This window comes from Hylobates moloch, unplaced genomic scaffold (assembly GCF_009828535.3).
Source record: "Hylobates moloch isolate HMO894 unplaced genomic scaffold, HMol_V3 SCAFFOLD_9, whole genome shotgun sequence".
Lineage (NCBI taxonomy): Eukaryota > Metazoa > Chordata > Mammalia > Primates > Hylobatidae > Hylobates > Hylobates moloch.
In genome coordinates, this window is record NW_026652284.1 from 21,513,226 (window position 1) to 21,540,548 (window position 27,323).

Genomic DNA, 27,323 nt, shown 5'->3' on the forward strand with positions numbered 1-27,323 from the left:
AGCACTTTGGGAGGCTGAGTTGGGCGGATCACAAGGTCAGGAGTTCTAGACCAGCCTGGCCAGTATGGTGAAACCCCATCTCTACTAAAAATACAAAAATTAGCTGGGCATGGTGGCAGGTGCCTGTAATCCCAGCTACTCAGGAGGCTAAGGCAGGAGAATCGCTTGAACCTGGGAGGTGGAGGTTGCAGTGAGTTGAGATTGTGCCATTGCCCTCCACCCTGGCAACAAGAGTGGAACTCTGTCTCAAAAATAAATAAATAAATAAATAAATAATAAAAATAAAAAGTGCCGAGTGCAAGGCCTAGCACCTGACTAGTCTTGGGTTAGTGTAGCTATGGTTAAAAAAATACAGAAAGGGTCAGGAGCGGTGGCTCACGCCTGTAATCCCAGCACTTTGGGAGGCCAAGGTGGTCGGATCACGAGGTCAAGAGATCAACGAGACCATCCTGGCCAACATGGTGAAACCTTGTCTCTACTAAAAATACAAAAAAAAAAAAATTATCTGGGCGTGGTGGCGCATGCCTGTAGTCCCAGCTATTCAGGAGGCTGAGGCAGGAGAATCGCTTGAACCCGGGAGGCAGAGTTTGCAGTGAGCCGGGATTGCACCATGGCACTCCAGCCTCACGACAGAGCGAAACTCTGTCTCAAAAAAAAAAAAAAAATAGAGAAAGGTAATGAGCACTCTGTCAAACAATTGGTACAAGTGTTGCCAAGGAGGTGGTAGAGGCTGATGGCTAACCATGCTGGCTCTCAGGTCATACTGCTAGATGTAAATGCTGGCTTTGCTATTTATTTATTTTTGTTTTTATTTTTTGAGATAGGGTATTGCTCTGTCACCCAGGCTATAGTGCAGTGGCATGAACATGGCTCACTATAGCCTCAACCTCCCAGGCTCAAGGGAGTCTCCCATCTCAGCCTCCTGAGTAGCTGGGACTACAGGTGCATGCCACCAAACCTGGCTAGTTTTTGTGTTTTTTTGTAGAGATGGGGTTTCACCATGTTGCTCAGGCTGGTATCAAACTCCTGAGCTCAAGGAATCCACCCACCTAGGCCTCAGAAAGTGCTGGGATTACAGGCTTGAGCTATCATGCCCACTGTCTTTGCTATTTAGTTGCAGCAATACCTTGAGTGAATTACTTAACCATTCTGAGTCTCAGTTTACCCATCTGCAAAATGGGGATAATAGTAGTTCCCACTTCACCAATTATAATGCATAAGCTGCTGCTCTGATGTTAGAGATCTGATTGGTGTTATCCTGGATGACCTTGAAGGCCCTCTCCCATCTGATACCCTCTAGGTCTAGAATTCCTACTCCTTCCCTTGGGAGCAAAATACAGGGGGGCCAGGGAAGCAGGTAAATGCACTATCTTAAGACCCTCAGATGCGGAGGACTACTTACATCTATCCTTGCCAGTGACCGTGTAAAAAGGGCACTTCTGCCTTCCTCCCCCAAGTCCACCTCTTCCTGTGACAGGTGGCTGGAATGCACCTGAGAGAGCTGAGGGCATGGGGTGTGGCACAGGCTCAGTGGAGGACAGGCTGTCTGGCTTGAAGTAATCTGCTTCATGCACTTTGGTCCCCAAATGAACTGTGAGCTCCATGAGGGACCCAGCTGCTGTATGGAGAACAGAAATTAGTCAACAGCATGGGGAGGATCAATGAGGAGGATCAGAGGTTGCCAACTGGTGGCCCAGAGGCCAAACCTTGTTCACAGGCTTGTTTGGTGATCTACATAGTTGCACCGTGTTTTCTGTGTGTGTGTGAGTGTGAGTGTGTGTGTGTGTGTGTTTAGTTAATTCCTTATAAGTTAACTGTGGCCTAGTCTCATTCAATAACCTCCCCCAGTTTTGAACGCTCCAGAGTTGAGCATAGGCCCCAACCACCCTGAGGTTAACATTATTATTACCCACATTGTACAGAACAAACTGAGGCAGAGAGACATGAAGAAAGACTGTGGAAAAACTGGGACAGGTTCATTGGTTCCCAGATCAGTGCTTTCTTCACTACTTTATGCTGCTCCTCAAAGCCACATGCCATTTTGGCCCTGGCCATATCCCCTGGGGGTTAAGAGTGAGGATTCTGGGCTGCAACTGTGTCTTGAATTCCGGTCCCACCACTTATCAACAGGGTGAAAATGGGCAAAGTATTTAATTTCTTGGGGCTTCCAGTTCCTCATCTGGAGGATAGTAATAAGACCAACTTCATGCAGGTTAAATGAGTTAACGCTCATAAAATTCTTAGGGCAGTACCTAGGTACACAGTAAGCACTCAATAGACACTCGCTATTATCGTTAATTGAGTACTGGCTGTGTGCCAGGTACTGAGTACAAAGATCAATGAAATACCCTGTGGGGCTCCTAGTCTGATGAGAGATCATGGGACAGTGACATGCACCCTAAGGAGCCTGGCTGAGAAAGCAGAGGTGGGCCACGGTACCCAAGTATTTAGTCAAACGTCAGGATTCACCTCTTGCGGGCTGCGGCCCGTTGCCATTTAAGCTGACCTGAGGCCTGGTGTGATGGTGCGTGCCTGTAGTCCCAGCTACTTGGGAGGCAGGGGCAGGAGGATCGCCTGAGACCAGGAGTTCCAGGCTGTAGTATGCCATGATCATACCTGTGAATAGCCACTGTACTCCAGCCTAGGCAACATAGTGAGACCTCACCTCTAAAAAAAACAAAAACAAAAAAGTGGATCTAGGGTCCTGTGACCAGGGAACAGGATTGGCTGCAGGGTGGGCACTCTGCAGTGTCTGCCCACTTACATACACCATAAATTAGCAGAGTCCTGTGCTAGACAGGAACCTGCATTGTCACCATCATGCTGTGTGTCTGTGACTAAGCGTGAAAGAATTAGGGGCATGACAGGGATGGGTGGGGAGAAGAGGAGAAAGGCTCCAAACACAGGCTTCCCCTATGGTCATGAGAAACAAGTTTATCTTTTCTTTTTTTTTCCAGATGGAGTTTCGCTCGTGTTGCCCAGGCTGGAGTGCAATGGCGCAATCTCGGCTTGCTGCAACCTCCACCTCCCGGTTCAAGCAATTCTGCCTCAGCCTCCCAAGTAGCTGGGATTACAGGCGCATGCCGCCATGCCTGGCTAATTTTGTATTTTTAGTAGAGATGGGGTTTCTTCAGGTTGGTCAGACTGGTCTCAAACTCCCGACCTCTGGTGATCCACCCGCCTTGGCCTCCCAAAGTGCTGTGATTATAGACATGAGCCACCGCGCCCGGCCTAAGTTCTAAGTTTATCTTCAATTTGACTTTTTTTTTTTTTTTTTTGAGACAGGGTCTTCCTCTGTCACCCAGGCTGAAGTGCAGTGACACGATCATAGCTCACTGCAGTCTCAACCTCCCCGGCTCAAGCAATCCTCCCACCTTAGCCTTCCTAGTAGCTGAGAATACAGGTGTGTACCACCACATCCGCCTAATTTTTGTATTTTTAGTAGAGTTGGGGTTTCACCATGTTGCCCAGGCTGGTCTCGAACTCGTAGGCTCAAGTGATCCTCCAGCTTTGCTCTCCCAAAGTGCTGGGATTACAGGAGTGCGCCACTGTGCCCAGCCCTGCCTGGGTGATTCTAATGCAGGTGGTCCAGGGCTGCGCTGGATGATGTCCAGCATAAGCTTCAAATCAGCATGAGATTCCTCTGGACAACCAATCATCCCCTCAATCTTGGCCTCCCTCCTTTCCCTTTCCTTCCTGACACCCCATATTCCTGCCCTTCATTCTTCTTTCTGTGCCCAGAGACCCCACCAAATATTACAGGTCTCTGGGGCTCTGTTACTGCTCTTTTCTCCACCTGGTGTGGCCTTCCCTACATTCCTCTGCTCTGTCCCATCTCCCCCAAGAGGTCTTGTCATATCTCCCCTCTCTTGGGCTCCTATCTATTCCACATGGGCTCAGCATTTGGCAGTCTGCTGAAGTGTTCTCTCTTTATGAAACCTTCCCTAATATAACCTAACCATAAGCAGGTTTCTTTTATTTTTCTTTTTTCTTTTTTTGAGACAGGGTCTCATTCTGTCTCTCAGGCTGGAGTGCAGTGGCATGATCAGGGCTCACTGTAGCCACAGCCTCTTGAGTAGCTGGGACTACAGGTGCACTCCACCATGTCTGGCTAATTTTTGTTGTTGTCGTTAGAGACGGGGTCTCCCTATGTTGCCCAGGCTGGTCTCAAACTCCTGAGCTCAAGTAGACCTCCTGCTTCAGCCTCCCAAAGTGCTGGGATCACAGGCATGAGCCACCATGCCCAGCCCATAAGCAGGTTTCTTTTTTTTTTTTTTTTTTTTTTTTTGAGATGGAGTCTTGCTCTGTCGCCCAGGCTGGAGTGCAGTGGCACAGTCTCGGCTCACTGCAAGCTCCGCCTCCCGGGTTCACGCCATTCTCCTGCCTCAGCCTCTCCGAGTAGCTGGGACTACAGGCGCCCGCCACTACGCCCAGCTAATTTTTTTGTATTTTTAGTAGAGACGGGGTCTCACCGTGGTCTCGATCTCCTGACCTCGTGATCCGCCCGCCTCGGCCTCCCAAAGTGCTGGGATTACAAGCGTGAGCCACCGCGCCCGGCCGCAGGTTTCTTTACCTCATCTATAAAATCAAGATGACAAGTAAATGAGAAAGTGTATGCAAGGAGCATTATAGGCACTTAATAAATCATAGCTGTTATTTTTATATTGCTGTTCGACCTTGAGTAGGTCAGTGTAAGAGCTCTTGTGCCAAGCACTGTAGTAACTTATAAAATAACATATCTATTATTATCCCCATTGTACAGTTGAAAATGAGACAAAGAGAGATAAAGAAACTTTTCTAGGCCATATGTGGTGGCTGAGGCCTGTATTCCCAGCATTTTGGGAGGCCGAGGGGGGAGAATTGCTTGAGCCCAGAAGTTTGAGACCAGCCTGGGCAACATAGTGAGATCCCTATCTCTACTGAAAATTTTAAAAATTAGCCAGTCATGGTGGTGCGAGCCTGTGGTCCCAGCTACTCAGAAGGCTGAGCCTGGGAGGTCAAGGCTGCAGTGAGTCCTGATCGTGCCACTGTACTCCAGCCTGGGCAACAGAATGAGACCTTGTCTTAAAAAGAAAACAAAAGGGCCGGGCTTGGTGGCTCACACCTGTAATTCCAGCACTTTGGGAGTCTGAGGCGCCTGGATCACCTGAGGTCAGGAGTTCGAGACCAGCCTGGCCAACATGGTGAAACCCCATCTCTACTAAAAATACAAAAATTAGCCAGGCGTGGTGGCGCATGCCTGTAATCCAAAATACTTGGGAGGCTGAGGCAGAAGAATCGCTTGAAACCAGGGGGTGGAGATTGCAGTGAGCTGAGATCAGGCCATTGCACTCCAGCCTGGGCAACAAGAGCGAAACTCTGTCTAAAAAAAAGAAAAAAAAAAGAAGGAAAGAAAAAGAAAAGAAAAGAAAAGGAAAGAAAACTTGTCCAGGTTCACCCAGGAGAAATTGGTTGCACTCGGATTTGAGCTGAGACATCAGATCCTGAGCCTTTTTTGTTTTTGTTTTTGTTTTTGTTCTTTTTGAGACGGAGTCTCGCTCTGTCGCCCAGGCTGGAGTGCAGTGGCGCGATCTCGGCTCACTGCAAGCTCCGCCTCCCGGGTTCACGCCATTCTCCTGCCTCAGCCTCTCCGAGTAGCTGGGACTACAGGCGCCGGCCACCACGCCCGGCTAATTTTTTGTATTTTTAGTAGAGACGGGGTTTCACCATGGTCTCGATCTCCTGACCTCATGATCCGCCCGCCTCGGCCTCCCAAAGTGCTGGGATTACAAGCGTGAGCCACCGCGCCCAGCTTGTTTTTGTTTTTGTTTGAGACGGAGTCTCGCTCTGTCACCCAGGCTGGAGTGCAGTGGCGCAATCTCGGCTCACTGCAAGCTCCGCCTCCTAGGTTCACGCCATTCCCTGCCTCAGCCTCTCGAGTAGCTGGGACTACAGGCGCCTGCCACCACGCCCGGCTAATTTTTTGAATTTTTGGTAGAGACGGGGTTTCACCATTTTAGCAAGGATGGTCTCGATCTCCTGACCTCGTGATCCACCCACCTCGGCCTCCCAAAGTGCTGGGATTACAGGCATGAGCCACCGTGCCCGGCCCTTTTTTTTTTTTTTTTTTTGAGATAGGATCTCGCTCTGTCACCCAGGCCAGAGTACAGTGACATGATCATGGCACAATGTAGCCTCAATCTCCCATGCTCAAGCAATCCTCCCACCTCAGCATCCCAAGCAGCTGGGACTACAGGTGCACACCACCATGTCTGGATAATTTTTGTATTTTTTTGTAGAGGCAGGGTTTTGCCATGTTTCCCATGCTGGTCTTGAACTCCTGGGCTCAAGCAATCCTCCCACCTTAGCCTCCCAAAGTGCTGGGATTATAGGTATGAGCCACTGAGCATGGCCACTGAGCTCTTAATCATCAAGCTATCCTTACTTTCTCACATCCTGATAGGAGATAACAAGTGCCAAGGCTGGAGCGTGGGACCTGGCATGTGGTAGGTGCTCAACAAATGCTAGAGACTGAATTGAGTTGAATGGTTTCTCATCCAGGGAGAGTGGGAAAAATAACCCAAAGACGTTACTGGCCATGATGTCTCATGCTTTTTATTTGATAAGACTCAACATCTCTAATGAGTTTCCAGATCTCTAATGAGAAAGAAATGTAAAAAAAATTCAGAAAAAAAATTCAGAATGGTGTCCCAGTCAAAGCAGGGGCTGGGGGGCAAGTGTCTAAAGCCCGTCAATCTACCTCAAAGGGGTGATCATGGGTTTTAACTTCAGAATGTGAAGATGGTGCAGGGATATTGGGGAAGAAGGAAGGGTACAGGGTAGTCAGTCTGGTCCCAACCATCCTACCCCCGCTACCACTAACCTCTGAATCTCTCTCCAAGTCACTCTATATCATTGGCACTGCAAATACTGACTTTCTCTTCAAGGACAACTGGGAGAGATTTAATCTAAGAAAGACTCAGTGGAAGAAACGCATGGATATTATTTTCCAATCAAGGTGCCACACAGAATGGAGACCCATCCTGGCTCCAAATTCTCTTTCAATTCAGGTCATTAATCTTATCCACCCTCCTTTAAGCTCCATATAGATCTCAGGTAGACCAGAGAGCCTGCCCTTTGAGCCTGGGGTCTTTTCTATAGTCAAGTCGATACAGCTTCTCACCTGAACTGTATCAACTGGGAATCTCATAGGTCACATTTCTTCCAACAAAGAGGAACTGTGAAAACATTATGTTGGCCAGGCACAGTGGCTCATGCCTGTAATCCCAGCACTTTGGGATGCCGAGGCGGGCGGATCACGAGGTCAAGAGATCAAGACCACCCTGGCCAACATGATGAAACCCCGTCTTTATTAAAAATACAAAAATTAGCTGGGCCTGGTGGCACGCGTTTGTAGTCCCAGCTACTCTGGAGGCTGAGGCAGAATCTCTTGAACCCGGGACGCGGAGGTTGCAGTGAGCCGAGATTGTGCCACTGCACTCCAGCCTGGCGAGAGGGCAAGACTCTTGTCTCAAGAAAAAAAAAAAAGAAAGAAAATATTATGCTAAGTAGTGAAATCAGTCCTGCCTCCTGCCCCCCACCACCCACAGCTCTTTCAGAAGTTAAGAAAACAACAGGAAAAAGAACAATTCTGTTGATTGAACCAAGACTCAAGATATGATGAATTAATCCAAGTCTCAGAAAATAATTTAAAAAAAAAAAAAGACAATCCTGATGAGGTTACAGGACATAAAAGATAACAAGAGTCATCACCGAATAAGACTAGGAGGCCTTCCGGAAAGGGACAACTTTCTGAAAAGCTTGCCGAAACTCTTCATTAAACACAGTGTAGATTATTGGATTGATGAGGGAGTTTAAATAGCCTAGCCAGGTGAAGAAGTCAAAGAGCGCCGGGTGGATCCAGCAGGAGTCCCGGCAGATGGGAAGGACCAGAGACACCACGAAGAAGGGCAGCCAGCAGATGATAAAGGCCCCCAGAATGATGCCCAGGGTTTTAGTGGCTTTCCTTTCTCGAGCAGCGGAAATCCTCTTGCGTTCCAGGGCACTATCAGCAAGCTTGATTTTCACGTGGTTGAAAAAGAGAGGGGAGCCAGCCGAGTGCGAGTGCCCCTCATGGAGGCTGGGGTTGAGCGAGCAGAGCGAGGACCCTGCAGAGCCTGTGATGAGGTGGGCCGTGGTGAAGCGCTTCCCATAGAGTGAGGGCGGATTCAGGATCCGGTTCCGGGCAGCCCGGTATATCCGGCCATATAGGATGATGAGCAACACTGAGGGAACGTAGAAGGCCCCACAGGTGGAGTAGATGGTGTAGGAGATCTGAGAGGTGTTCACCAGGCAGTCCGACATCTCCTCCTGGGCCTTGGCCTGCCGCCAGAAGAGCGGGGGGATGGAGATGCAGATGGAGATGGCCCAGACGATGGCGATCATGGTGGCCGCGTGGCCAGCCGTCCTGCGTTTACTGTACTCCAGGGGATCCGTGATTGCCCAGTACCTGTCCAGAGCAATGACACACAGATGCAGGATGGAGGCTGTGCAGCACGTGATGTCAGAAGACAGCCAGATGTCACACAAGATTTGGCCAAAGTTCCAGGTGTGGGTGATGGTATAGGCGATGCTGATGGGCATGACCAAGATGGAAACCAAGAGGTCAGTGGTGGCCAGGGAGCCAATCAGGTAGTTGGCAGGGGTGTGGAGCTTCCTGGTGAGTAAGATGGTGGTGAGTACAAAGGCGTTGGAGAGGACTGTGGCCAGTGTGATGATGGAAAGGACCACAGCAAGGGAGATCTTGAGCGCCTGGAGGGTCCTGGGATCCCAAGCCTCTGGGGTTTCTGTGGCATTCAGGGATCTGTTGGAGGCCTCCTGGGGAAGGCCTTCTGCTGATTGGTTCAGTGGGGACATGCTAGGTGGCTCTCTCTTCCCACAGACCTCCACACATTTGGCACCTTCCTTCAAGGTTGTCCTGACAACAGAGCAAAGTCATCCTTCTGCTTCGCACTGGTGGGAGCCGTACACCAGAACAGACCACAGTGAAGAGGTCTCAAGACTGGACTATTCTCTAAGTACAGCTGCAATAAAATAAAATTAAATAATAATAATAAAAATATTAAACAAGACCAGACTATTTGAAGAACGCTGAGACAACTACCAGCTGGTAGTTAAAGGTCTTTCCTAAACCACAGGAATCCCAAGATGTCTCAGGGTTCTGGAACTTTTCCCAGCAGATGGTCGTGCCCAGGGCACACATGCTGAATTTGTTAGACAATTATCAGGGGATCACACCCAGGTGGGCAATGCCCTGGGATTCTTGCCTTTGGCATCTGGCTCTGTTCAAAGCTTGAGACATTCGTGTGTTTAATGAGAACTTCAGAATTCCTCTCATAATAATTGAAACGATTCTGGATTTAGGGTTGCTTCTGAGGAGCTTTTAAAACTAGACACAAAAAGAAGTTCCAGCTGATTCAGAGAAGCAGTCCAGTCAGCACAGCAGCTCGCAGTTTTCCCAGGTTCATTTTGACGCATCCTAAGCTACTTAACTTCGGTTCCTATCCCACTGATTGTTTTAGAGCCTGAACAGACAAAACATCCTGGTTACCAAGACTCGAAGAATGCATAAGCTGGGACCAGGCAAAACAAACAGATCACTGTGGGCTCACGGAGCGGGGACACGTTCAGAAGATCTGGGGTTTAAAAAAGAAAAAAAATAGAGTTAGGTTCTAGAAGGACAATGTGGAAGCCTGAAATGAACTACATGATTAAAAAGATACTACTTAAAGCTGGCCATGGTGCTGTGAAACTGGCATTCTAAAAAGTAGCAGAATACAGAGGAGGGTGATGTGCCCCACCCATGCAATTCCCAGAGGGGACAAAGTGTCGTAGTTTTTGGAATCATCACAAGCTTGTTAGAAGTACATGAAATCAGCTCTGTAAGTTGTGAATCAGAAAGCATCATTCTATTTATTTAGCAACAATGGAAACAAAATAAAACTGTACCAAGGGAAAGATAAAGGCCATCAGGAAAGAAACCAAATTGTTACAATGTATTTCTCTACAAAGTATGGGGGGTGGTGGCCTTTTTTCTACTCATTTGAATTTTCCAAATGTCCTATAGTGAGCATGAATAATTTTTTTTTTTGAGATGGAGTCTCGCTCTGTTGCCAGGCTATAGTGCAGTGGCGCAATCTTGGCTCACTGCAACCTCTGCCTCCTGGGTTCAAGCGATTCTCCTGCCTCAGCCTCCCGAGTAGCTGGGACTACAGGCACATGCCATCATGCCCAGCTAATTTTTGTATTTTTAGTAGAGACGGGGTTTCACCATGTTGGCCAGTCTGGTCTCAAACTCCTGACCTCATGATCCGCCTGCCTTGGCCTCCCAAAGTGCTGGGATTACAGGCATGAACTACTGTGGCTGGCCCCTTGAAGCTTTTTCAGACCTTGTCCTATGTACCTTTTCTTCTGGTTGTTCATTTGAATCCTATATAATAAACCAGTAATTTAAAAAATCATTTGTTTATTTATTTATTTTGAGATAGGATCTAGCTCTGTCCCCCAGGCTACAGTGTGGTGGCATGACCACAGCTCACTGCAGCCTCGACCTCCTGGATCAAGTGACCCTCCAACTTTAGCCTCCCAAGTAGCTGGAACTACAGGTGCACACCACCGTGCCCAGCTAATTATTTTTTATTTGTTTATTTGTTTTCATAGAGGCAGGGTCTTGCTATGTTGCCAGGGCTGGTCTCAAACTCCTGGACTTAAGCGATCCTCCAGCCTTGACCTCCCAAAGTGCTGGGATTACAGGTGTGAGCGGCTTTAGCTTCTTAATGTTTTAAAAATCAATCACCAGCTGGGCGTGGTGGCTCTTGCCTGTAATCCCAGCACTTTGGGAGGCCAAGGCGGGTGGATCACCTGAGGTCGGGAGTTCGAGACCAGCCTGACCAACATGGAGAAACCCCGTCTCTACTAAAAATACAAAATTAGCCAGGCGTGGTGGTGCATGCCTATAATCCCAGCTACTCGGGAGGCTGAGGCAAGGGAATTGCTTGAACTCAGGAGGCGGAGGTTGCGGTGAGCCAAGATCGTGCCATTATACTCTAGCCTGGGCAATGAGAGTGAAACTCTGCCAAAAAAAAAAAAAAAAAAAAAAAAAAAAAGCAGCAGCAGCAGCTAAACCTGCAATGCAGTATTTTCCCTCCCACTCCCCAAATTTGTGGGTGGTTCATTTAAAAAAAATCTGCCTGGAGGAGAGGGGAAAGCCTCAATTTAAGAAAACCAATCCTAAGCCACCAACTCCAAAACATATATTACAATTTAAAGGATATTATAACAATATCTTTTGAAGAGCTCTTGCTATATTCCAGGCACTGAGCTAGCTTTGGGGCTAACAGTCATCCAACCTGTAAAGTGGGCAACATGGCTCCCAACTTATAATGGCCCAACCAATGCTCAAAGAGGTGATGTTACCTGCCCAAGGCCACCTGGCTGGAAGTGGAAAAACCAGGTCCAGAGCCCTCAAGAAATTTCTACGCTTGCCTACATTGCCTCAGTTGAGGATGAAAAGCCTTAAGGCATGCGCGTATAGCTGGTGTGATGACCCGCTCCTGCCCCCACTCGCCCCAGGCTCCACCCCAAAAGCCTCTGGCTGAAGTTTTGCTCCCATTTTGGTTCACATGGAAAATGTGAATTCTGGTTGGCGCGTTTGAAACTTTCTCCCCTGCAGACAGTCTGGGTGACTGAGGTGCGTCATTTCCCACGGAAGCCTGGTGTGCCTGCCCCACAAACTCATGCGGTCACTCCTTGAGTTCCAAGCATTCCAGTGACCTCATTTCAGCGAATGGCGTGGGTTCAGAAAGGCTCAAGGGGCTGGTGTGCATGCAAGCCCTCCAGCCCTTGGCAACATCTTGGGAAGAAGGACAGGGACACAGGGACAGGAGCAGACAGATTTGGTTAGGAAGGCTAGGCTGTAGCTTTGCAAGAAGTAACACAATTCAGAGGCTGTCTCCTCTCCTGTCTGCTATCCCTCTCCATTGTGAACAAAGGTAGGAGAATTTCTCATCATCTAGCTACCTTTGGAGACATGGACTGTAGTCTATAAGCAACTATCTCTTTCCCATCACACTTCAAATAATAAAATAAAAAATACAGGCCAGGCGTGGTGGTTCACACCTGTAATCCCAGCACTTTGGGAGGCTGAGGCATGTGGGTCACCTGAGGTCAGGAGATCGAGACCAGCCTGGCCAACATGGTGAAACCCCATCTCTACTAAAATGCAAAAATTAGCTGGGCATGGTGGTGGGCACCCGGCTACTCAGGAGGCTGAGGCAGGAGAATCACTTGAATCCATGAGGCAGAGGTTGCAGTGAGCCAAGATCACGCCATTGCACTCCAACCTGGGCGACAGAGCAAGACTCCACCTAAAAACAAAAAAAAATTAAAATGACAATGAAGGCCGGGTGTGGTGGCTTATGCCAGTAATCCCAACACTTTGGGAGGCCCAGGTGGGAGGACGGCTTGGGCCCAGGAGTTCAAGACCAGCCTGGGCAACATAGCAAGACTATCTATTTTATACAAAAGAAAAAAAAAAGAAAGAAAAATCAAAATGACAACAAGATACCATTTTCACCTAGTAGAAAAGTACAACATTTTAAATCTGATCATATCATGTCAGTTAATAAGAGTGTGGAGCTTGGGAGACTGAGGCAGGAGGATTGCTTGAGCCCAGGAGTTCAAGACCAGCCTGGGCAACACAGTGAGACCCTGTCTCTTAAAAAAAAAAAAAGTGTGGGCCAGGCGCAGTGGCTCATACCTGTAATCCCAGCACTTTGGGAGGCCGAGGCGGGTGGATCATGAGGTCAGGAGATCGAGACCACGGTGAAACCCCGTCTCTACTAAAAATACAAAAAAAAAAAATTAGCCGGGTGCGGTGGCAGGCGCCTGTAGTCCCAGCTACTCAGGAGGCTGAGGAAGGAGAATGGCATGAACCCACGAGGCAGAGCTTGCAGCGAGCCAAGATCGCGCTGCTGCACTCCGGCCTGGGTGACAGAGCAAGACTCTGTCTCAAAAAAAAAAAAAAAAAAAAAGTGTGGAGCAATTTTCTACCACTAGTAGAGTAAAAATTGGAGAAACTTCATAAGCAAACAATTTGGTATTATTTCATAAAACTAAAGATGTGATGACTACCTCATGATTCAACAATTCCACTGTTGGGTATGCATGGCAGAGAAACTCTTCTGTGTTCACTAGAAGACAGAAACAAGAATGGTCTTAGTAGCATGAAATAGCAAACAACTAAAAACAACCAAACGTCCATCAACAGCAGAATGGTAGCATATGGCGTATTCCTATGATGGAGGGCTACAGAGAAGCAAAACAGAGTAAACCACAGCTACACATACCAAAATGGTGATTGTCACAAACAAGGCAGAGTGCCAAAGTCAAAAACATGCAAGAAGAAACAAACTGTTAGGGAGATAAATATATGTGGCAAAACCATAAGGAAAAGCAAAAAAATTATAAATATAAAATTCAGGATAGTGGTTACTCCTGGAGGGAAAAGGAAGAAGGAATATAAAGGGTTTTATTTTATTTTATTTTTTATTTATTTATTTTTTTTGAGACGGAATCTCGCTCTGTCGCCCAGCCTGGAGTGCAGTGGCGCTATCTCGGCTCACTGCAAGCTCCGCCTCCCGGGTTGACGCCATTCTCCTGCCTCAGCCTCTCCGAGTAGCTGGGAATACAGGCGCCCACCACCATGCCCGGCTAATTTTTTTTGTATTTTTAGTAGAGACGGGGTTTCACCGTGGTCTCCATCTCCTGACCTCGTGATCCGCCTGCCTCGGCCTCCCAAAGTGCTGAGATTACAAGCGTGAGCCACCGCGCCCGGCCCATAAAGGGTTTTAAAAGTTTCAGTTATGTTCTTTTCACGATCTCAGCTCACTGCAACCTCCATCTCCCCGGTTTAAGCGATTCTCCTGCCTCAGCCTCCCAAGTAGCTGGGATTACAGGTGTGTACCACCATGCCCGGCTAATTTTTGTATGTTTTTTTTCAGTAGAGACGGGGTTTTGCCATATTGGCCAGCCTGCCTTGGCCTCTCAAAGTGCTGGGATTATAGGCGTGAGCCACCACGCCAGGCCTGTTTGAGAAAGGGTCTCACTCTGTCACCTAGGCTGGAGTGCAGGGGCATGATCACAGCTCACTGCAGTCTTGACCTCCTGGGCTCAAGTGATCCTCCCACCTCAGCCTCCTGAGTAGCTGGGACCACAGATACACACTACCACTCCTAAGTTATTTTTAAATTTTTTTGTAGAGATGGGGTCTCCCTATGTTGTCCAGGCTTGTCTTCAAACTCCTGGACTCAAGCAATTCTCCCATCTTGGCCTCCTAAAGTGCTGGGATTACAGGTGTGAGCCGCCATGACTGGTCTTTTTTTTTTTTTTTTTTTTTTTTTTTTTTTTTTTTTAGAGAGAGGGTCTTGCTCTGTCACCCAGGTATAGTGGCACAGTCATAGCTCACTGCAACCTTGAACTTCTGGGCTCAAGTGATCCTCCCAACTTGGCCTCCCAAAGTTGGGATTATAGGCATCAGCCACCAAGCCCAGCCTGATGTTGTATTTTTTAAGTAGGTGGTGAGTACATTAATATTAATTGTTATTCGTGTGTGTGTGTGTGTGTGTGTGTGTGTGTGTGTGTGTGTGTGTGTACTGCTTTGTAGAGAATGATGTATTTGTGATTTTTCTTTCTTTCTTTTTTGTTCTTGGGGGGGAAGGAGTCTTCCTCTGTCACCCAGCCTGGAATGCAGTGATGCAAATCTTTGCTCACTGCAACCTCCGCCTTCCGGGTTCAAGTGATCCTCCCACCTCAGCCTCCTGAGTAACTGGGACTACAGGTGCGTACCACCATGCCTGGCTAATCTTTGTATTTTTAGTAAAGGTGGGGTTTCACCATGTTGGCCAGGCTGGTGTTGAGTTCCTGACCTCATGTGATCTGCCCACCTCAGCCTCCGAAAGTGCTGGGATTACAGGCCTGAGCCACCGCGCTCCGTAGTATATGTAATTTTTCTCAATCTATTTTGTATATTATGAAAAAGAACCCTATTATCAGCAATAATATATTGATACATTAATACCTATTGATAATTTTTAGTGCAGAAGATCTGCATTCTGGTCCCAGCTCTGCCACTGACCAGCTGGGTAACCATGGGCAAAGCACAGCCTCTTTGACCCTTAGTTACTTCCTTGGTGAAATGGGAACAAAAGCCTGGCTCTGCTGTCCCAAAGGAGTATTGAGTGGAGCCAGCAAGATCATGTATGTGTTGTGCTGTAAACAGTGGAGTCCTGGACAAATGTCATGATGCTAACAAAGAAGGAGTCCAGTGGCTAAGAGCAGGCATTCTCAGGTCTCAATTCCTGTTGCTTTGCTTTCTTGCCGTGGCCACTGGGCAAATCACTTCACCTCTCTGAGTCTGCACTGCCTCAGTGATGGAGATGATAATCCAAATCTCACAGGAGTTTGGGGAGAACTGTCAATATCATGGAAACCAAATGCTCAACATAGTCAATAGCTTCTTTTTGTTTGTTTATTTCTTTCTTTCTTTATGGATAGGGTCTCCCTGTGTTGCCCAGGCTGGTCTCAAATTCCTGGCCTCAAGTGATCCTTTCACCTTGGCTTCCCAAAGTGTTGGGATTGTAGGCCTGAGCCACCACGCCTGGCCTTGTAGTAAATGGTGACCACAAATGTGACTTCTCCGGGTTCTCTATGGTGCATCCAACCAAATTCAGGTCTCCAGGCAACAAGATCACTTCCCTCACCAGAAACAAAGTATCACTGCCCGTTTTGGTGAGAGATGTCTGCCATTGTCAGAAACCCAGACATACCAAGGAGCTTCCTCCCTGCCTACCCATTTTCCCAGGGGCCATGACAGCAGCAGCAGAAGCAAGGACCTTTCTCGGCCCCCGCCTCCACCTCCAGGCCACAAGCGTCTCCCCTGAAGTCCAGATCACATGGACTCCAGCCACAGCATGACTCTCCCAGCTCTGGCATCTCTGAAGAGGGGTGGAAAGAGAAAAGCAGACAGACAGACTTATGTCCCAATCCCAGCGTGTTCCAGAGACCACTTTTGATCACAGCTGATTGGACCAGGGTGGACATGTGACCCAAAATGAGCCAATCAGATTCTCTCTTGGGAATTTAGAATGGAGACCATGGGGAGCTGGGCTGGATAGAAGATGGGGGAAGATAAATCTGCAGGCCAAGGGTCCTGAGGCTGGAGTCTGGCCGCAGCCTTTACCAAAGCCACGGAAGGTTTTGGGGGAATAGAAAAGCCAAAGGTAAACAAAAAACAGGTCTGTAGAGAGGGGCAGGAGAATGGAGCAGAGAAAGAAGCTGAGGGAGAGGAACCACCTGTCCTGGGAGAGGAGAAGGAAGGAGGCTTCCAGGCCAGGGAATACTCCTTCCCATCCCTGTATGTCCGTGAGCAACCTTCTATCCAGGAAACCTCATTTGTACCAACTCATGTTTTCCCAGCTGAGCCAGTTCACATGGACACAGTAGCCTCTGAGAAATGGTAGTAAGACAAGGAACTTTCTTCTTCTTCTTTTTCATTTTAAGAGGCAGGGACTTCCTCTGTTGTCCAGGTTGGAGTGCAGTGGCACGATCATGGCTCTCACTGCAGCCTCGATCTCCCAGGTTCAAGTGATCCTCCCACCTCAGCCCTCCAAGTAGCTGGGACTACAGGCACAAACCACCATGCCCAGCAAATTTTCAATATGTTTTTGTAGAGATGGGGTTTCCCTGTGTTACCCAGGCTGGTATGGAACTCCTGGGCTCAAGCAATCCTCCTGCCTCAGCCTCCCAAAGTGCTGGGATTAGAGGCTGAGCCACTGTGCCCAGCCAAGACGGGGGACTTTTGGTTCCTTCCCACCAACCAGTCCCTACTGTGGGGTCCAAGTCCTTTCACCTCCTGGGCCCTTCTTCCTCATCTGTAAATTGGGATAATGACATCTTTCACCCAGAATTGTGATGTGGCTTCAGTGAAGTGGGGAGAACACGCCTAGCACAGCGGCTGGCACACAGCAGGTACTTTTTTAATTTTTGTTTTATTTTTCGTTTTTTGTTTTTTGTTTTTTTTTTTTGAGACAGAGTCTCACTCTGTTGCCCAGGCTGGAGTGTAGTGACCCAGTCTCAGCTCACTGCAACCTCTGCCTCCCAGGTTCAACCTATTCCCCTGCCTAAGCCTCCTGTGTAGCTGAGATTACAGGCATGCGCCACCACGCCCGACCAATTTTTGTATTTTTAGTAGGGGGTTTCACCATGTTGGCCAGGCTGGTTTCGTACTGGCCAGGCTGGCCTCAAGGGATCTGCTCGTCTGAGCCTCCCAAAGTGCTGGGGGATCTACCCGCCTCGGCCTCCCAAAGTGCTGCGGGATCTACCCGCCTCGGCCTCCCAAAGTGCTGCGATTACATGCATGAGCCACCGCACCCGGCCAGCAAAAGCTGGCCTCTTACAAAAGCAAAAGCTGGCCTCTTACAAAAGCTTCCTATCCGGGGCTCATTCAGCCTGCAGGAAGATCTGTCACCTCCACTTTCTGAGGGCTCTTTAACTAAGTGAGTCATAAAACCTTGCCAGAACAAAAAGGATGTATGGGTTTAATGTGTCCTTAGAAGCCAGTCTCATCTTTTTGGAAGAAAAAAATAAGGCTCTGTGATAAAAAGATTTGTTGCAGTAGAATACAGCCCCCACAGAGTAATTTGTGGCTGTTCTTTCTGTAGAAGCTGTGTATACAGATGAGTGAGCTCTGTGGAGAAACCACTCGGCGCAAATCTGGACAGGGCTTTATATTTTACAAAATGCACCCACAGCTGTTATTTCATCTCATTCTCTCTCCTGCATGGGACCTCCTACAGCCTCAGTTTTCTCCTCTGCAAAAATCAGGGTATCAAGTCTACCTCCCAGAGATATAATGAGGGTTGGATAGAATATGTGTGGGGAAGAATCTGAAAAGTTTCTTTCTTTTTTTTTTTTTTTTTTTGAGACAGAGCCTCACTCTGTCGCCAAGGCTGGTGTGCAGTGGGGCAATCTCGGCTCAATGCTACCTCCGCCTCGCGGGTTCGGGCGATTCTCCTGTCTCAGCCTCTGGAGTAGCTGGCCACCATGCCTGGCTAATTTTTTTATTTTTAGTAGGGATGGGGTTTCACAATGTTGGCCAGGCTGGTCTCAAACTACTGACCTCAGGTGATCCGCCCACCTCGGCCTCCCAAAGTGCTGGGATTACAGGCATCAGCCACCGCGCCCGGCCAAATCTGGAAAGTTTTAACATGGGTATGGGTGTGTGTGTACGTGTATGCATCTCCCCCATCTCATGCTCTCTCTTTCTACCTATATCTGAGTGCCAGTTTTAAAATCTAATCACTATCTTGAGGTGTAAGCAAATCAGTCTTGCACCTCAGTTTCTCTAATCATAAAATCTGGAAAATGGGCAGGGGATGGTGGCTCACGCCTGTGATCCCAGTGCTTTGGGAGGATGAAGTGAGATCACTTGAGGCCAGGAGTTTGAGACCAGCATGAGCAACATAGCGAGACCTCATCTCTCCAAAATATTTAACAATTAGCCAGGCATGGTGGCATGCGTCTGTAGTCTCAGCTACTTGGGAGGCTGAGGTGGGAGTACTGCTTGAGCCCAAGAGTTTGAGGTTACAGTGAGCTATGATGGTGCCACTGCACTCTAGCCTGGGTGACAGAGTGAGCCCTTGTCTTAAAACAAACAAACAAACAAAAACCTCTGTGAAACATAGAAAATAAAAAGTCACCAAACTTCCAGCCCAGTACTTCCATTCCTAGCTGTACACCCAAGAAAAACATGTATGTACGTCTACCAAAAGATATATGCAAGAATTGTTCATAGCAGCACTATTCATAACAACCCCAAACTGCAAACTACCTAAACAAACATCTACAGTAGAACGGGGCCAGGCACAGTGGCTCATACCTATAATCCCAGTACTTTGGGAGGCCGAGGCAGAAGGACTGCTTGAGGTTAAGAGTTTGAGACCAGCCTGGGCAATACAGGGAGACCCAGTCTCTAGAAAAAAATGTTAAAAAAAATTAGCACTTGCCTGCTGCCATGTAAGACATGACTTTGCTCCTCCTTTGCCTTTCACCGTGATTGTGAGGCCTCCGCAGCCATGTGGAACTGTGAGTCAATTCAGCCTCTTTCTTTATAAATTACCCAATCTCTCTTTTTTTTTTTTTTTTTTTTTTTGAGACAGAGTCTCGCCCTGTCACCCAGGCTGGAGTGCAGTGGTGCAATTTCGGCTCACTGCAAGCTCTGCCTCCCAGGTTCACGCCATTCTCCTGTCTCAGCCTCCCGAGTAGCTGGGACTACAGGTGCCCACCACCACGCCCGGCTAATTTTTGTATTTTTAGTAGAGACGGGGTTTCACTGTGTTAGCCAGGATGGTTTCGATCTCCTGACCTCGTGATCCACCCGCCTCGGCCTCCCAAAGTGCTGGGATTACAGGCATGAGCCACCGCGCCCGGCCGCACTCATTTTTTTCATGTGGAAAATGCAAACAATAACAGCACCAATGTCACATGACTGTCACGAGTGACAGAGAGGTAGGTGACTTGCCCAAGACCACATGGCAGTTTGGTGTCCCTCTCAGCTCAGCTCAATGCTTCTACTGCCCTGTGCCACCTCTCCCTGCCCCCATCAAAAGGAGTATTTTTTTTGTCCCTTGATTCTGGGTTCAGCATGGACTCGCTATGGCCAACAGAATGAGGCAGAAGTGACAGTAAGCCAGTGCCAAATGTAGTCCTTTAGAGGCTGTGTATGTTTCGGCTTGCACTCTGTCATTGCCATGAGAAGAACATCCCTGGGCTAGCACACTGGTCCCTGCAGGTAGAGACAAGGACATGGAGCAGAGCTGTTCCAGCCAAACCCGGCCTAGAACAGAGCCTCTCACACAACCAGCAGACACACGTGTGAGCCCAGCTAAGATCAGCAGAAATACCCAGCCAAGGGTATCTATCCAGAGGAAAAGAAGTCATTATACAAAAAAGATACGTGCACATGCACGTTTATAGCAGCACAATTCTCAATTGCAAAATCATAGAACCAACCCAAATGCCTATCAATCAACAAGTGGATAAAGCAAACTGTGATTTCTACGATGGAATGAAGGATTGAATTAACGGCATTTGCAACAACCTGGATGAAACTGGAGACTGTTATTCTAAGTGAAGTACTCAGGAATGGAAAACCAAACATTGTGTGTTCTCACTGATATATGGGAACTAAACTATGAGGACGCAAAGGCATAAGAATGATAGAATGGACTCTGGGGACTTGGGGGGAAGGTTGGGAGCGGGGCAAGGGATAAAAGACTACAAATAGGGTGCAGTGTATGCTGCTTGGGTGATGGGTTCACCAAAATCTCATGAATCACCTCTAAAGAACTTATTCATGTAACCAAATACCATCTGTTCCCCAAGAACCTATGGGAAAAAAAAGAAATACCCAGCCAGGTTCAGATTAAATCAGCCAACCTCCAAATACATGATTTGTAGTAATAAATGCTGTTGTTTTAATTCACCGAGTTTGAGGGTAGCTTGTTACACAGCAATAGCCAATTGATAAAGTCCCTTCATTCATTAAGTGTGTGTTTTTGTTTTGTTTTTGAGACAGAGTTTCACTCTTGTTGCCCAGGCTGGAGTGCAATGGCACTATCTCAGCTCATTGCAACTTCCGCCTCCCGGGTTCAAGTGATTCTCCTGCCTCATCCTCCCGAATAGCTGGGATTACAGGCATATGCCACCAGGTCCGGCTAATTTTGTATTTTTAGTAGAGATGGGGTTTCATCAGTTGGTCAGGCTGGTCTCAAACTCCTGACCTCAGGTGACCCACCCTCCTCAGCCTCCCAAAGTGCTGGGATTATAGGCATGAGCCACCACACCTGGCCTCTTCATTCATTGAATGACTGAATTCTGTCCATTCTACTGCCCACACCTAACTGTGCCTTGACTCTTCTCTCCCCTCTCCACTCCTACTGCCACTGTTCTGTTTCAGGAGAGTGAAACCATCCCTCCTGGCTTCAGCAGTCTCCCAGCCTCCATCCCTGGCTCCTCTCCATTCTCTAACCATATCCCACCCAGAATCTTCCTTTCTTTTTTTTTTTTTGAGATGGAGTCTCGCTCCGTCACCCAGGCTGGAGTGCAGTGGCGCAATCTCGGCTCACTGCAAGCTCCGCCTCCCGGGTTCATGCCATTCTCCTGCCTCAGCCTCCCGAGTAGCTGGGACTATAGGTGCCCGCCACCACGCCCGGCTAATTTTTGTATTTTTAGTAGAGACGGGGTTTCACCGTGGTTTCGATCTCCTGACCTCGTGATCCGCCCACCTTGGCCTCCCAAAGTGCTGGGATTACAGGCATGAGCCACCGTGTCCGGCCCAGAATCTTCCTTTCAACTAAATCTGACCAGGTCACTCCCTTAAAATCCTCCAGCAGCTCCCTCTGCACCTGGGATTAAGCCCAGGCTTCACAGCTTGGTTTAAGAGACTCTTCATGAACTGGTGTTTCCTTCCATCTCCAACCCCATCTCCCAGCATAGCTAGCTGTGACCTGCACACTCCAGCAGCACAGACCTGCCTGTTCTTCTACCAGTACCCTCCTGCCATTTCCCAGGCTCCAGTGCTGTTTCCTGCTGATCCATTGTCCCTGCTGTGTCCTCTGACTGGAAAATGTCCTTTCTTCAGTCCTCTGGCTGCCTAATTCCAAGTCACCCTTCAGAGCTAGGCTCTGGTGTCTCCCCAGGAAACTTTCCCTATCCTCCCCCCAAGCCCAGCTTGGCTCAGGTACCCCTTTCCTGAGAGCCTGCCACCCTAGCTCTCACCATATTGGACTGACTCTGACACAGTAACAGGAGCTCCTTGAGTGTAGGGACCATGTCTCATTCACCCCTATAGCCCTGATGCCTGGCCCAGAGCAAGGGATCAATATCTGTCTATGAAAGGCTCCAGAAACTGGTGGGGAATGGGCCCTGAGAACAGAGCACACGCCTGAGAGGCAGAGGCCCTGGGCTTTAGCTTGGCTTTGCTGCTAACTTTCTGTGTGACCTAAGATAAGTCAGTCCCTCCTCTGAGCCTCAGTTTCTCCAACTTGAAAATGAGGTAGTTGGACCAGATCAGAGATTCTCTTGGTGAGCATCAGAATCACCTACCTGGGAGAGCTTTAAAAATACAAGTCAGGCCGGGCACAGTGGCTCACACCTGTAATCTCAGGACATTGGGAGGCCAAGGCAGGCAGATCACTTGAGGTCAGGAATTCGAGACCAGCTGGCCAACATGGAGAAACCCCGTCTCTACTAAAAAAAAAAATACAAAAATTATCTGGGTGTGGTGTGTGGTGGTATGTGCCTGTAGTCCCTGCTAGTCAGGAGGCTGAGGCAGGAGAATCGCTTGAACCCAGGAGGCAGAGGTTGCAGTGAGCTGAGATCATGCTACTGCACTCCAGCCTGGGTAACAGAGTGAGACTCCGTCTCAAGAAAAAAAAAAAATCTGTTAAAAACAACAGATATCTAGGCCTCACCCTCCGAGGGGCAGAGCCCAGGCACTGATTTTTGAAAACTTCTCAAGTGCTTCTAAGGTGAAACCAAGATGAAAAACCACTGGCCTGGATGATACCTAGTTATCTTCATCACTGACAATTTGGCTACCTTAAAAAAGTCAGACAGGTGAAACCTGTTTTCAAGGCCTTTGCAGGCGGAGTCTTGCTCTGTCACCCAGGCTGGAGTACAGTGGTGCAATCTCGGCTCACTGCAACCTCCACCCACCAGGGTCAAGCAATTCTCCTGCCTCAGCCTCCTGAGTAGCTGGGATTACACCATGCACCACCACACCTTGGTAAATTTTGTACAGGGTTTCACCATGTTGGTCAGGCTGGTCTCAAACTCTTGACCTCAGGTGATCCGCCCGCCTCGGCCTCCCAAAGTGCTGGGATTATAGGCGTGAGCCTTTGAAGTTAACAACTCACTATATTCGCCCATGCTGTGGGAAAGTGGGTAAAGAGATTTTAAATTCTTACCATCTGGCCAGGCATGGTGGCTCATGCCTATAATCCCAGCACTTTTGGAGGTAGAAGTGGGCAGATTGCTTGAGCCCAGGAGTTCGAGACCAGCCTGGGCAACATGGCAAAAACCCATCTCTACAAAAAATACAAAAATTAGCCAGGTGGCCAGACACGGTGGCTCATGCCTGTAATCCCAGCACTTTGGGAGGTCGAAGCGGGTAGAACACCTGAGATCAGGAGTTAGAGACCAGCCTGACCAACATGGTGAAACCCTGTCTCTACTAAAAATACAAAAGTAGCTGGGCATGGAGACACATGCCTGTAATCCCAGCTACTTGGGAGGCTGGGGCAGGAAAATCGCTTGAATCCAGGAGGCGGAGGTTGCAGTGAGCCAAGATCATGCCATTGCACTCTAGCCTGGGCAACAAGAGCGAAACGCCATCTCAAAAAAAAAAAAAAAAAAGAAAGAAAGAAAGAAAAAGAAAAAAAAATTAGCCAGGCAGGATGTCTCAAAAAGAAAAAGAAAAATCACCAACTGCTCCTATTATTACTAATTGGGGGTGGGGGAAATGAATTAGTGCGCCCATTTTACAGACAAAGAAACTGAGGTCCAGAGAGGTAAAATTACTGGCTCCCGGCCACACAGGTAATATATGGCACAGCTGGGATTGAGAGCCAACGTTCAGATATAAAATAGCCACTATTGGCCATGTGTAGCCATTGGGCGCTTGAAATATAGACCCTGAGATGTACCCGGTTCAAAAAAAGTATGTAAAATATCTCACTAATAAATGTATCAGTTACATGTTGAAATGGTAATATTTTGGATGTAGTAGGTTGATAGAATATATACAATTTTCACTTTTTTTTTTTTTTTTTTTTTTTTTGAGACAGTCTTGCTCTGCCACCCAGGCTGGAGTGTAGTGGCACAATCTCAGCTGACTGCAACCTCTTCCTCCCTGGTTCAAGCAATTCTCCTGCCTCAGCCTCCTGGGTAGCTGAAATTACAGGTGCGCACCACCAGCATGCCTGGCTAATTTTTGTATTTTTAGTAGAGACAGGGTTTCACCATGTTGGCTAGGCTGGTCTCCAACTCCCGACCTCAGGTGATCTGCCCACCTCGGCCTCCCAAAGTGCCTGGGATTACAGGCGTGAGCTGCCGCACCCAGCCTATTTTCACTTTTTAAAAATGTGGTTACTTTGAAATTTCCTAAATTGAAAAATCACATTTGTCACTCACGTTATAATCTATTGGTCAGTCCTGCTCTAGCAGTGGCTCTCAGTAGGGGTGATATTGCTCCCTAGGGCTCATGTCAGGAGTCTGTCCTCAGGGAAGTGCATTTCCAGGGAGGGGGTTGGGACAGTAGAGGGGGTGGGGGGGGCGCTATGTGGGCATGGGGATGAGGAGGGGTCGGAATGGCCCCAGTAGTAAAGTAGTGGCCAACATTTATTGAGAGTTTACTATGTGCCAGGCACTGTTCTAAGCTTCTCATGTATTAACTCATTTAAGTCTGACCGAAACCCTCTGTAGTCAATCCTATTATTATTATCAATTATTCCCACTTCCCAGGGGAGGAAAGTGAGGCTCAGAGAAATGGCTTGCCTAAGACCCTGGAGATAGGGCACTGTGGATCTAGGACTGGAATCTGGGCTTACCTGACTCCATGCTCCAGCGTCTATAAAAGGGGCCAGGTAAAGTCAATTCCACTTCCTTCTTTCCAAAAATACCTACCCCACACATTCAAGAAATCTGTACTGGGTACCTGTGATATGCCAGGCTACATCACTATCACCTGAGCAGGCCCTCTCTCTCTCTCACAGGCCCGGTGACGGCAGCTTGGCACAACCCAAAGGAAGGGGAAGGAAATGGTGACTGTGGCGCTTCTCACACTTGAATGTGTACATGCATGACCTAGGGATCTTATTAAAAATGAGGATTCTGATTCTGTGGGTCTGCAGGGTTTTGTTTGCTTGTTTGTTTTGGGACAGGGTCTCACTCTGTCACCCAGGCTGGAGTGCAATGATGTGATCTCAGCTCACTGCAATCTCCCAGGTTCAAGTGATTCTCCTGCCTCTGTTTCTTTAGTAGCTGGGACTACAGGTATGTGCCACCATGCCCGGCTAATTTTTGTAGTTTTAGTAGAGACAGGGTTTCACCATGTTGGCCAGGCTGGTCTCGAACTCTTGGCCTCAAGTGATTCACTCGCCTTGACCTCCCAAAATGCTGGGATTATAGGCGTGAGCCACCACGCCCAGCCAGGTCTGCAGTTCTGACAAGCTCTCAGGTGATGCCTGCCACACGGTGGTTGTGTGAGGGGTAGCAGTAGTGTCAGCCCTGGGATTTCAGAAGGGTATCAGGGTGTCAGATGGGAAGGACTCTTAGGAATCATCTAGTCTGACTCCCTCATGATGCTGACAGGAATTGGGCTCAGAGAGGGCAAGACACTTGCTCAAGGTAACACAGTGTGTTACAGGCTGAGACCAAGTCTTCAGACTCCCACCAGGGCTCCTTCTACTGGCTCCTGCTTGCAACAGGAATTTGAGATGAAAGACAGAAGTATCCAGAGGCTCTCAGGCCCATTTCACACTATACGCTTCTGGCATTTTCAAGTCTCCCCCCAGCTCTCATCTGAGTTTCCACACCAGGTGAGTAATCCTGGGAGCCAACTGGCAGGGCTGACCGTACTTTGCAAGAAGCCTTTAGAACTGCATCCTACCTATACTGGAGCCCAACCTCTCTCTTCTTTTCTCCCCCAGATGCTGCACACCTGGGTCTGCAGAGAACACTTCGAGCTGATGGAGTGAATACTTCCAGGACAGAGGAGAAACTATCTTCCCTAGACTAGATAAACAAGGTACTAACAACAGGAATTCATTTTCTTGTAACCAAACACCAAATTTGTTAGTGTTTACAGGATACAAACTTGCTATTCATCATCTGCTTTCTCTTCTGGGAGCCACAATACAGCTGTGATTCAGAGCACAAGCTTTGGAGCTAGATACACCTATGGAGTCAGGTAGACTGAACTCACGTGTCAGCTCAGCCGTTTTTTTAGCTTTGTGACCTTGGGTAAATTACTCAACCTCTCTGTTTCCTCATCTATTCAACTACAATATACTTAAAGCCTACCACATGTTGGCATGAGCAATGCAGATGCGGACTCTCCTCTTAGGAGGACTTACAATGGCCCTGGGGAAACGATCCTGCAATGAGGACCACAGATATGATGAGGACAACGGTGGGGCATGCAGGGAGCTATGGGAAAGAAAGTAGACGAACAGGTAGCCTGCTGCAACCCTGAGGTTTCACTCTGAAAGTGGCTTTGAAGCTGAGCGTGGGAGGACAAATAAAATTAACAAGTGAAATTGAAATTTCATACCATGTCCTGAGTTAAAAACAAGGAATTAGCAAGTGAAGAGAAGCTGGGTCCAATGATACCTATTCCACAGGATTGAACCTTGGAGAACTCTTCCCTGCAATACACTCCAAATCCTTTTTATGTATGTATGTATGTATGTATGTATGTATGTATGTATGTATGTATGTATTTTTAGGCAGGCTCGCTCTCTCTGTTGCCTAGGCTAGAGTACAGTGGCATGATCATGGCTCACTGCAGGCTTAACCTCCTGAGCTCAAGCCTTCCTCCTGCCTCAGCCTCCCAAGTTGCTAGAACTGCAGGTGCACCATCATGCCTGGCAAATTTTTGAAAATTTTTTCATAGAGATGGGGTCTCCCTGTGTTGCCCAGGCTGATCTTGAACTCCTAGTTCCAAGTGATCTTCCTGCCTCAGCCTCCCAAAGTACCAGATTACAGTTGTGAACCATCATGCCCAGCCCCAAATCCTTTTCTACATTTCCTTTTGTTTACCTATCCAGAGATCACACAGCCCAGTCATTTCCTCTCATCCTCCTATTCACCTGAACTGAACAAAAGACCCCACCTCCAGCCCACCTCTTGGCTGAGACCTTTGGCTGCAAAAACACTGCAGTTCTGTCACTTCCTTGAGTCTCTGCACAGGCTATTCCCTCTATCTGCTCATCTCCCCCACCCTCTCTGGAAGTTTCCTGGTAACTAGGGAGGGACCTGATCACTTCCCTTCTCTCCACCCCACTGGTCTTCTAATGTATACATCACACTGGACTCCCCTGGACTGGAATCTCTTGCTCACCCCACCCCTGTCTCCTTGCTGGACTTGAGTTCTGGAAGGAAGGGGCAACTCATGCTATGAAGCCCAATGCCCTGTGTGTGGGGTGCCTGTCCTTCTCACCTACCAT

General features: G+C 48.2%; 1 protein-coding gene across 3 annotated transcripts in view; it reads right to left on the reverse strand.

Annotated features, from left to right (window-relative positions):
* Positions 1-7,327: 7,327 nt before the first annotated feature.
* The window catches only part of HTR1D (5-hydroxytryptamine receptor 1D), a 54,889-nt gene continuing 34,893 nt past the window's right edge, over positions 7,328-27,323 (reverse strand). For all 3 annotated transcript variants that reach the window (XM_058443697.1, XM_058443698.1, XM_032761004.2), the window contains exons 3-4: positions 13,171-13,229; positions 7,328-9,674 (exon numbers count right to left, since the gene is read on the reverse strand). In XM_058443697.1, coding sequence (XP_058299680.1) covers positions 7,762-8,895 — 1,134 coding nt within the window. In that variant the 5' untranslated portion in view covers positions 8,896-9,674; positions 13,171-13,229 and the 3' untranslated portion in view covers positions 7,328-7,761. The remainder of the gene's footprint in view (positions 9,675-13,170; positions 13,230-27,323) is intronic.